We start from the raw sequence: 12,500 nt of genomic DNA, 5'->3' as shown, positions 1-12,500 counted from the left end.
ATTTTGTGATCCCATCGTCATATTTTGAACACCAATCTTCACCTCATATCATAAGCCCAGTGGTTTCAGCAAGCCTACTAGCACCCTAGTTCAAACTAATGGTATACTGTTAGCACTGTTGGCACTCCGTCGCTTATGACGTCGAGGGGTCCAGTCGATCCGATCAACGGAACAGCCTGCTCGTGAAATTAACGTGCAAGTGGCTGAGCACTCCACAGACACGTGTACCCTTAGCATAGTTCTCGGGGATATTCAGCGTGACACAGTGTGACAAGGCTGACCCTTTGAATTACAGGCACAACAGACACAGGAAGTAAGAGTGAGAGATAGTTGTGGTGGAAGAGTACAGCAGGGTTCGCCACCACCCCCTGCCGGAGCCTCGTGGAGCTTTAGGTGTTTTCGCTCAATAAACCCTCACAACGCCCGGTCTGGGAATCGAAACCGCGGTCATATGACCGCGAGTCCGCTGCCCTAACCACTGGGCCATTGCGCCTCCACTAATGGTATAATGTATATGACATTTGGAGTGCAACAGTCCACTCTATGAGATAAGTACTTCCGATACAGGTTTCCCATATCCAACAAGCTATAGAAATTAACTTCACGTTAATTCATGATGATAATCTTTCATGATAAGCAGGTGTTGTCGTTAACTAATGAACAAACAAGCGTTCTTAAATACATTCCCCAAGAATATATTTGTTTTAAATCGAAAACTTTTAAAAACTAGTTTTTGTTATGTTTTATTTTTGATAAAATCTTTAAATAATTTTGAAGAAAGAACAATTTCAGCTTTTTAATCCTATTCTCCCACTATCTCTTGCAAATTACATTGTGTTTTAATGTGTTTTTATCTTTCTCACAATCGCCCTTCTGTGTCTCTGACGATCAACTTATATATGTATGTATGTATGTGTGTATATATATATATATATATATATATATATATATATATATATATATATATATAAAGAAGCATTGATTATAGAACAAACATTAAATTTGGGTCAGCGACTTTATATACAACACCACCCCTCAAGCATTTAATCATATGTAAAAATCACCATGGTTCCCAAACACATAAAAATAATACATATACATAAAATCACAGAAGGTAGAAATATATATATTCTAATAAAATAGAAATAGAACGGCCAATCAAAAATGTTAAATATAAACTCATAAAAATTCAAAAACTACCAAAAAAACCTAATAGACAAATATAAAATTAATAAAGGTAACAATAAAATAAAATAAAATATATAAATGTCCACCGACTGAAAAGGTTTTATCAGACGATTAAAATATAAAATTTTTTTTTTTTTTTAATTGTTAAAAAAATATTTGAAAAAATATTTGAAAAAATGTCAAAGTTGACAAGTTCAGATTTATGCCCGTGATTATTGGGGCCAAGGGATATGTAACGCACTGGCTAAATACCAATCTTCAGGAATTAGGCTTCTCAAAACCAGAAAGGAGAAAGCTAATTCGAAGACAACATATCCAATCCATCACTGGAACTGTAAAAATCTGTAAAACTTTCCAGAAGTTTATCATTTAAATATATATGAGCATGTCTAGATATGTAACTATATGTATGAGAATACATACATAGTATAAAACACACAAATCTGCACACATACATACATATATACATACATACATACATACATACATACATACACACATGCGATATCTAAATCACTTCCCTCACAGATATACGAGGGAGTGCTGAAAAGTTCCTGCATCTGACACGACGCTATGGAGGAAGTGCTTGAGGTCGAGGTTTCTAACCCTACGACCCACCCAAGAATAATGAGCGATGAAAATGGGTAGATGGATGGATGGATGGATAGATGGATGGATGGATGAACATCAAAAAAGATTTCGACGTCGTCTAACACAAAATTATACTAAAGAGGTTCCCGGGCGATCTTACGGGACGAGTCCTAGATATCGGCCTTTTCCGTAAAAAGTGTCTTCGGCGATTTTTACCAAAGATCGGCCTTTTCCGTAAAAAGTGTTGGAGAAAAACAGGGAAACGTCGTCTAAAAGCGAAAGACATACAGAGAGCGCGATTTATTTTGAAGGGTTTAGGGTTAGGGTTAGGGTTTGGGTTTTAGGGTTTGGGTTAGGGAATAGCGTCCCTAACCGTAACTCTAACCCTAACCCTAAACACTAACCCTAACCCTAACACCGTAGTGAAGATCGTGCGGGTGTTACGGAAAAGGCCGATCTTTGGTAAAGGTCACCGAAGACATTTTTTACGAAAAGGCCGATATTTAGGACTCGTACCGTAAGATCGCCCGGGAACCTCTTTAGTATAATTTTGTGTTAGACGACGTCGAAATCTTCTAACCATCATTTTACGACCACACTTATTTAAAACTTCTGTTAAGTTTCTAAAAACTCCTTACTGTGCATTTACAACAAAATCATCGTTATACACTTCCATTCTCTGATATCACCATTCAATCCTTTCAAAAGCATAACACACTAGTCCCGATTATAGACAGTAATAGGAAAGCTGATAGTCCAAAGACAGCTATTGTTGAGAATCAAGTCCACAAAACTGTCATAGTTTAGTCAGACAAATCGCCACGAATCACTGCCGAAGACGAACCTGACGAGAGCAACAGGCCATCAAAGACGTTGGCCAGAAACAAGAGCTTGGCTAATTGTATGCAGGCGCAGGAGTGGCTGTGTGGTAAGTAGGTTGCTTACCAACCACATGGTTCCGGGTTCATTCCCACTGCGTGGCACCTTGGGCAAGTGTCTTCTACTATAGCCTCGGGCCGACCAAAGCCTTGTGAGTGGATTTGGTAGATGGAAACTGAAAGAAGCCCGTCGTATATATATATATATATATATATATATATATATATATATATATATATATATATATATATATATATATATATGTATGTATATATATATGTATGTATGTATGTATGTATGTGTGTGTATATGTTTGTGTGTCTGTGTTTATCCCTCTAGAATTGCTTGACAACCGATGCTGGTGTGTTTATGTCACCGTCTATTAGCGGTTCGGCGAAAAGAGACCGATAGAATAAGTACTAGGCTTACAAAGAATAAGTCCCGGGGTCGCTTTGCTCGACTAAAGGCGGTGCTCCAGCATGGCCACAGTCAAATGACTAAAACAAGTAAAAGAGTAAAGAAACATAGGGAACCTGAATGTCTTGGCAAGTTGACCCCTGGACGCAAGTGGGGCATCTACCTAATGAGTTTGTTTTGTACATTTTAGCTCTAAAATATAATTACAAACTTTATCTATAGAGCTTAACAGAAGTTACTACTGGGCAATATTTTCCTTGGCTTAGTTTGTTATGTACGTCTTAGGTCCGTAATTCAGTACCAAGGTAATGGAATTAACATTACACACTCACTGTTATTTGTCACGTCTGCTAGCTCAGAACCGTCTCGAAATATATCGGTTGACTTATTATTTTCATTCTCACCGAAATGTTTTGTTGTCGGCAAAGCAGTAAAAGAGCAACAGCATTTGAAGGTGTAAAAATACTGAAATGTCAATGTAATTGTTTTTCATGGTTGATTAAATAAATACATTGAAAGAGAAATGAAACTCTTACCGTTCTAACATGACGTACATAAACTACAGACTTCAGATCTGAAGGTGAACTTGCATCGTTGACCTTTGATGGTGTTAATGCTAACTTTGGTATCATATAACCAGTTGGTAACGAGTCGAAGGTCAAGCCAACATGCGAACAAACTAGTCTTATGAGACGTAACTAACTGACACTCCGTCGGTTACGACAACGACGAGGATTCCAGTTAACCCGATCAACGGAACAACCAGCTCGTGAGATTAACGTGCAAGTAGCTTAGCATTCCACAGACATGTGTACCCTTAACATATTTGTCAAGGAGAGTCAGTGTTACACAGAGTGTGACAAAGCTGGCCCTTTGAAATACAGGTACTACTCATTTTTGCCAGCTCAGTGGACTGGAGCAATGTGAAATATAGTGTCTTGATCGCTGAGCAACGCGAGATGAAGGGCTTGAAACCACGAACTCGCGATTATGAGTACAGCACCCTAACCACTAGACCACGCATCCTCACATATATGAGGTGCTGAAAAGTTCCTGGCTCTAAGGGTATCGCAAAAGGTCTGGCTGGAGAGAGAGAGAGAGAGAGAGAGAGAGAGAGAGAGAAGGAGAGAGGGTGAGAAAGAGAGGATGAGAGAGATAAAGAATGTGAAAGAGATGGAAATATGATATAAATTCGAATGAAATACATTTAGGGAATCGATACATGAAATGTTTGTAAAGTTATCGGTAAAATCAAATAAAGGTACCATCTGATTATCTTTATAAATATGTTTTTTTTAAGTGAGTTTATTTTAAAATAATTCGCATTAATTTGAATATAGATCATATCAGATCAATTTTGCATGTATGTATGTATGTATGTATGTATGTGTGTATGTACGTGTAGATATATATATATATGTATATATGTTTGTGTATATATATATATATATATATATATATATATATATATATATATGTATGTATATGTATATATATATATATATATATATATATATATATATATATATATATATATATATATATGTATGTATATACGTATAGGCATACATACACAAACGCACGCACACACATACATACTTACACACGCACTCACATATACATACGTATACATACGTATGTATACACACACATTCACGTACATATATAAATGTCAGGTCCCAGCGGTACCAACATCACATTTGTCTTCAAGCTTTTCCCCCGAAACGGCCTGCGTTTGAAGTGAATCACCACAATGAATACCTACAGAACCGTTTTATCTTTATGTGCTCTGGCCATTCTGAATCTGGACGTGTGTCTGGTTACAGAAGCCTTGCAGTACGGAGATCAGGATAAGCCTTCTAATAAGACAGATGTTGAGGTAATCTCCTATTTTTCACTTAAGTTTTCAATGCAGTGAGCAATAAAAATTACACACGATTATGAGGTGAGGAAAAGACGTTTCCAAGGGAGAGAATTCAGGACGTGTTTCTATGTCATTTTGTCAATGACAGAACACTAGCAATATGCCTGGAAATAAATTTGTTTTTAAGTACCGTACTTACCGACAACGCATGTGGTTGGAGTTTTGTGCTCTTTATCACAAGGTTGTAGTTTCAATTCCCAGAGCAGCGGGCTGGTACTTTATTTTATCGGTAATTTTTGCCGAACCGCTTAGTTACGAGGACGTATACACACTAACATTGGTTGTCAAGTGATGGTGGGGGACAAACACAGACAAATAGACACACACACACTCACATGTATATATGTGTATACGACAAGCTTCTTTCAGTTTCCATCAACCAAATCCAGCCTCAAGACTTTGGTCAGTCTAAGGCTATTGTAGAAAACGCTTGCCCAAGTAGCCACACAGTAGGAATGAGCCCGGAATCATGTGGTTGGGAGATCGAATGTCATTGAATAGAGAACCAGGTGAACATAAGTCAGCTAGGTACATTAATCAAGCCAAACTATCGTAATCTGTTAGCTCAAACGAAAAATTGCATACACTTCGTCGGCAGTTACAGGGGACGATCACATTGTCTCCTTTATATTGGCTTTCCCAGTATGCATAACACACATCTGATACATGTTTTATAACATTTACCTTCTATTTGTTTCAGTTATTAGACTGTGGCCATGCTGGGGCATCGATTTAAAGAATTTTGGTCGAACAAATGGACAACAATACTTACATTTTTTAAAGCCTGATACTTACTCTAATCGGTGTGCTTTGCTGAATCGTTAAGTTGCGGGGATATAAACACACCGATCGCAATGTTGCACTTTGAAGAGACCACTTCAGTGACTGACTAGTGGTGCAAAATTCTGTTGTCTATCAAGAGGGACGCATGTCAGAAGATGACACAAATTCATCTGTTAGTTTTTGCGTCAGCTACCTTTCTGCAACGTTTACGGCTATCTAGGGTTGCTGTTGCTGTTGTTGTTTAGTCCAAACCTATCTCCCGTTTGAGCAGACATATGACCAAGGGTTTTCTTGTCAGAACTACCCTGTTCCTCCTGGAGGTGGAAGGGTATGATTTGAGAGATATTGGTATGTTGTTTCTTGGAAGTTGAACAACCACATAGAGACAACATTCTATGATAGCGCTCGGAGTCTCTGTAAAAGTCGCCAATGAACGAAATGTTGAATGTATGTATGTATATATATATGTTAATGTATCCTGTATCCGAAAAAGAAACACAATCTAAAGTATAAAGCAGAAAAATATTTATAAATAATTAAGTCTATGTCCGATCATAGAGGGACCAATGGTTTCGCATCTACAAAGAGCTTAGCTCCATGAATGTCTCATCAGACTCTAAAGCCGAAGATAATGTAATTGAGAGAGACGCGTGGTGGGTGGGGTGAGAAAGAAGAAAGAAAGCGAGTGAGAATGAAAGAAAGCAATATCTTGTACATTGGTAATTGTTTTAATTTTATTTATCTTTTATTTTCTACAGGGCTATTTGAGACGCTATGGCTATTTGACTGAAAGATCTTATAGTTCTGCATCCTTAGGAGAAATGGCCGACGCTCTCAAGTAAGGCAGATCACTTAAATTATTTCATTGTATAAAAGTACCTTGGGATTTGAACCCACATCCCTTAAAGACTCCGGCCAAGTGCTTTACCATTAAGCTAAACTGCCCGTTGACGAATTAATTCGCAATTTTAGACGCTTTGAAGCTGAATACACAACTACGAGCATATAAAAATATAGCGTCTAAAATTTCGGATTAACTAGCTTAATGGCCGGAGTCTTCAAGGGATGTAGGCTCGAGTCCTATGGCTGGTTATTGACAAATTGTTCCGCTTTCTAAGGGTAATTTACCCAATATTTCTGCTGTTCTAACGGCGTTTCTGTGTTCGAAAATAAATTATCAACTTATTTGTAACTTACAATACACATTTCGACACTCATAAAAAAACAAAAGTTAGTTTGTTTACACACACACACACACACACACACACACACACACACACACATAATCAATTCAAATAAATGAATAAAATAGACAGACAACATGAGAACGTGCTCAAGAAATATATTAGCTTGACGTTCGGTGAAAAGAGTATGTTTGAGGTTTTGAACGCAGCTCTTTGTCGGAAAGGAGAAAGGGAAAAGTCCGAAGAAGGAAAAGAAATCACCAGTAGCATGTGGAATTACGAGGGGGTACCCAAATGAAATCAGAATTTTGTAATATTATTTTATTCACTTAGTTTTACTTCTTTGCACTTTTATCGCCTTCAAAGTATTCTCCATTTGAAGCAACGCATCGGTCCAGACACGTTTTCGATTATTCGAAGCGGGGCTGGAACGCTTCCGATGGGATGCCTTTTAATGCTTCCGTCGTTCCTTCTTCACCTTTTCCACATCTGCAAATCCCGTAGCACCAGCTTTCATCACCAGTAATCACCTCCAAAAACAGGTCAGGATCAACTTCCAATTTTTCTTTCAGTTCATGACACACATTCAGTTATAACTACTTTTGATCTTCCGTGAGCAAGCGAGGCACAAATTTTGCTGCAACTTTTTTTCATTCGCAATTCCTCATTCAAAATTCGTTGGCAGGAACTCCAGGATACACCAGTCATATCAACAAGTTCATCAGTTGTTCAGTGACGGTGCACCAAGATCAGTTCATGAAGTTTCCTGATGTTTTTATTCGTTCGGGAAGTCGACGTTCGTCGAGAACGAGGTCGGTCTTCAAGCGACAAGCGATCATTCCTAAAGCTTCCAAACCACTCTTAAACAAGTATTTTGTTCATGGCAGCGTCCTTGTAAGCTGTTTAAAGCATGACAACTGTTTCAGCTGCTGTTTTCCCAAGTAGAATACAAAATTTCATGGTAGCACGCTGTTCCTTCGTTTCAGCCATTGAATTAAGTAATCCATATCCTCTATTGCGCATTATGTAATTCTTCTCTTATATCAATCGACAAATCTATACCAGCAAGTGACAGATTTCTAGATAGCAGTTGACAGTATATGATTTTGTAGTCCCATAGCACAGTATGCCGGACAAGTGTCTTCCATTGTAGTCCCGCGCCGACCAATGCCTTGTGAGTGAATTTGGTAGACGGTAACTGTATGGAAGCCCATCGTGTATGTATGTATGTATGTATGTACGTATGTATGTATTTGTGCTTTTGTTTGTTCCCCGCTCCCACTACTTGATAACGGGTTTAATTTATTTTACATCCCCGTAACTTAACGGTTCAGAAAAAGGCATCGATAGAATAAGTACTAGCCTTAAGAAATTACTGGAATCAATTTATTCGACTAAAACCCTAAAAGGCGGTGGTCCAGCATGGCCGTAGTCTAATAATTGAAACAAGTATAAAATAAAAATATTTCATTCATACTGAGTGAAGGGAGTGGCTGCGTGGTAAGTAGCTTGCTTACCAACCACATGGCTCCGGGTTCAGTCCCACTGCGTGGCACCTTGGGCAAATGTCTTCTACTATAGCCTCGGGCCGACCAAAGCCTTGTGAGTGGATTTGGTAGATGGAAACTGAAAGAAGCCCGTCGTATGTGTGTGTGTGTGTGTGTGTGTGTGTGTGTGTGTGTGTGTGTCTGTGTTTGTCCCCCCCCAACATCGTTTGACAACCGATGCTGATGTGTTTACGTCCCCGTAAATTAGCGGTTCGGCAAAATAGACCGATAGAATAAGTACTAGGCTTGCGAAGAATAAGTCCTGGGGTCGATTTGCTCGACTAAAGGCGGTGCTCCAGCACGGCCGCAGTCAAATGACTGAAACAAGTAAAAGAGAGTAAAAAGAGAGAGAAGGATCGAACTCGAAATATACTATAAATGGCCTTTTGAAGGTTATCCAATTTATTTGTGCTCACTGTTGATTAGAGACTGCCCAGACAGTTGTAAGGTTATAAACCAGTAAAAGTTAACATAACAAGTTCACCTTCAGAGCTGAAGCTTGCAGTTCGTCATAGTACGATAAGTATAGCTTCGTTTTATATTGTTAAATATTTTCACTTCACCAATCACGAAAGAATCCGCATTGACATTTTAATGTCTTTGCATGTCAAAATGCTGTTGCTCTTTTATTACCTCACTGTTCACTGAACAATTCGGTGAAAATGAAAGTAATAAGAAGTCAACCAGTATACTTCAAGATCATCCTTGAGCTAGCAGACGTGAGAAAATATCATTGACAATGTTATGTTAAGATTATATGGTTATATCTGACCTTGGACACGGCTTACTCTTTGCATTTAAAATATATAGAAACAAACCAAACCAAGTACACACACACACACACACACACACACACACACGCTGCCCCAGCAACAGCTCTTAAGTTCATATCCATTTTTTATTTTTTGTTGTCATAGTTATGTTCTTTGGTTTTCGCTAGACTTTTTATATTCATTTTCTAATTTTTGATATTTTATTTTTTTTATTTTTTACCTCTTGAATGTTTTTTTTTTTAAATTTGTCATTCTTTTTTGTTTTATTTCATTTCTTTTTTTAATATTCATTTTGGTTCTTCTCTGTTTGGCTCACGCATTTCAGTTGCTTTAATTTTTAAAAATTTTGTCCCAATTGATTTCAAAGTTGATGTATTGATGTAGTTTTGTATGCTAATTATGGAAATGAAACTCATTTTTTGCTATAACTAAATAAATAAAAAGTCAAAAGCTTTTAAAGTTTGCAAATTTTGGGTAATTTTAAACAATCGAAAGCCACAGGTATATTGTTGCCTGTAACAAGCCAAGGTATAATCTGCTTAAGCCAATCAGAATCACAGACATATTGGTGTCTGTTTCCATAGTAACATGTCATGCTTTCATAGACAGCTATCGTATTAAAAATACTAGCTTCCAAATCCTGTTTTTTTTTTTTTTTTGTAAAATAGATTTAAATAAGTTAAATACATTAAACCTATGAAATAAAATTTTAAAAGAAATGTTATTGTTATATTTGGGGATGGTCGTATTTTTGCCAGTTAACCACCTGCTCTATATACATGATCTTTACTTCAGCTTTATTATTATTAATATCTTTATTTTAGTGTTCTTTAAGAGAGGGCACAGGAGGTGTGACGAAAGATTTCAGACACTAAAATAAGAATAATCCTACTATAGGCACAAGGTCTGAAATTTTGGGGGAGAGGACTAGTCGATTACCTCGACCCTAGTTTTTCACTGGGACTTAATTTATCGACCCCGGAAGGATGAAAGCAAATTTAACCTAAACGGATTCGAACTCAGAACGTAAAGACGGGCGAAATACCGCTAAGTATTTTGCCAGGTGTGCTACCGATTCTGCCGGCTCATAATAATAAAGCTGAAGAGAAGACCAAGTATATAGGGCGTGAGGGTAACTGACAATAATATGACCATCCCCAAGTATAACAATAGGCTTCAATACACGATTTCATATCAAGAATCTTGCAAAACAAATACATAAACGCAATTACGTTCCTGGTTTTAAGGGTCTTTCGAGACGTTTTCAACACAGTAGTTATCACCGTAATATTATTCAAATTTTCAATGGATAAAAGTTTGATCCGTTCGTATAGTTAGTAATCTGATGTAGTAAGGAAACACAATAGAAGTATATATCATATCCTTTGTCTTTTATTAGTTTCAATTATTAGACTGCGGCCATACTGGGGCACCATCTTGAAGAACTTTTAATTGAATGAATCAATCCCAGTGCTTATTTTAGTTCCTCAAGAATGGTACTTACTCTATCGCTCCCTTTTGCTGCCCCGTTAAGTTACGGGAACGTAAGCACACCAACACTGGTTGTATATATATATATATATATATATATATATATATATATATATATATATATATATATATATATATAGACATATGTGCATACATACATACATATATATTTGCATTCTTCAAAACTTGCACTAAGCATAAGTAGAAGGTAAAATTACTACCTGCTTTTATAGCAAGTTGATGCAGGTAGTTTATCCCATCCCCCTCCGACTTTTAGTTCATGCAATTGAAAAAACTACATTATTTATGAGATGACCAATATATTTTATTCGATTTCAGGAAGTTTCAAGATTTTCTTCAACTTAACGTCACGGGGCAAGTTGACCAAGCTACATTAAAGGTTATGTCAATGCCTCGTTGTGGTGTCTCTGATGTTATGAACACAGAACATTCAAAAGGCAAGTCGTTTTTCAGTGTCATTGTATATAAGTGCAGGTATAGCACCCCGACTTTCTGGACACATATTGTTCGGAAACTCTTAAAATCCGCATTGATTTGGTTTCAAATTTTGGCACAAGGACAGCAACTTTGGGGGTGGGATAATTATTATATTGACCCCAGTACTCAACTGGTATTTATTTTTATCGATCCTGAAAGGAGGAAAGGTAAAGTCGAGATCGGCGGAATTTGAACTCAGAACGTAAAGACGGACAAAATGCTGCTAAGTGTCCCCCGTCTCCGGAGCGCTAACGATTCCGCCAGTTCGTCGGCCCTTCAACCTGTATAATATATTGATTTCAAATTTTGGCACAAGGCCAGCAGTTTCGGGGAAAGGGACAAGGCGGTTACACCTACCACAGTACTCAATTGGTAATTATTTTCATTGACCTCGAAAGACCACATAGGCGGAATTTGAACTCAGAACGTATTTTTCCCGGAGTGCTAACGATTCTGCCAGCTCGCCGCCTTATAATAATCCGCACTAATTTACGAGCAGGAACTTCCCGTAGCTGCCAAACTAGTTTACTTGGCGGCTCTGTTTCACAGTACCTTTCACAGCACGCTATTAATAAACTTACTTCTTTATTTTGTTGTGTCTGGGGAGAGTCATACTGCCTTAATATCTAACACACTAACCGGTTCAATTTCCACTCATTTATTATTTATATTTTTACCTTCCCAAAATTTTCATTGCTTTTACAACCTTGTTAAGTTTGCAAAAGCAACGAAAATTTTGGAAGACACACACAAAACAAAAAATAATAATAATAATGATAATAATAATAAATGAGTGGAATTTGAATCGGTGAGTGTGTTAGATATTAAGGTAGTATGACATTTCTCAGACACAACAAAATGTGTTTCAATACACGAATTCACATAAAGAATCTTGCAAATTAGAAACTTGATAATGTCAAAACAACGTGAAACGAAATACAAAAGTAAACTACAGAAGAGAAGACAAAACAAAAGTTGAATTTTTTGTCTGTTAATTCTTCGATATTTCTGTGTCAGGATCCTTTCATCATGTGGAAAAATGCGAAATGGAATAAAGCTATTGTTGTCGCTCAGATCTATGAGAGAAGGTAATGATATGTGCAAATTGGGTTTGTTATAGTAACCGGTCTGCTTCGTATAGTTTTTGTCTGTCGTTCAATGCTGGTTTCAGTTTATGATTCGTGTAGCATCCCTGATGTGACAAGCTACTCAACTCCATCCACCC

The 12,500-nt window shown here is 37.4% G+C and overlaps 1 protein-coding gene across 2 annotated transcripts in view; it reads left to right on the top strand.

Moving 5' to 3' along the window:
* Nucleotides 1-12,500, top strand: part of LOC106867838 (matrilysin) — a 26,299-nt gene that overhangs the window by 7,137 nt on the left and 6,662 nt on the right. The window contains exons 1-3 of one of the 2 annotated variants that reach the window (XM_089337852.1): nt 4,769-4,954; nt 6,541-6,620; nt 11,117-11,235. In XM_089337852.1, the coding sequence (XP_089193978.1) occupies nt 4,829-4,954; nt 6,541-6,620; nt 11,117-11,235 (325 nt within the window). In that variant the 5' untranslated portion in view covers nt 4,769-4,828. Of the gene's footprint in view, nt 1-4,768; nt 4,955-6,540; nt 6,621-11,116; nt 11,236-12,500 lie in introns of those variants that run through there. The other variant, XM_089337853.1, reaches the window with a different exon arrangement.

This window comes from Octopus bimaculoides, chromosome 20, assembly GCF_046866305.1.
Source record: "Octopus bimaculoides isolate indiv1 chromosome 20, ASM4686630v1, whole genome shotgun sequence".
In the NCBI taxonomy this organism is placed as follows: domain Eukaryota; kingdom Metazoa; phylum Mollusca; class Cephalopoda; order Octopoda; family Octopodidae; genus Octopus; species Octopus bimaculoides.
Note: the sequence above shows the minus strand (reverse complement) of the source record. Positions and strands in the feature narration are given on the sequence as shown.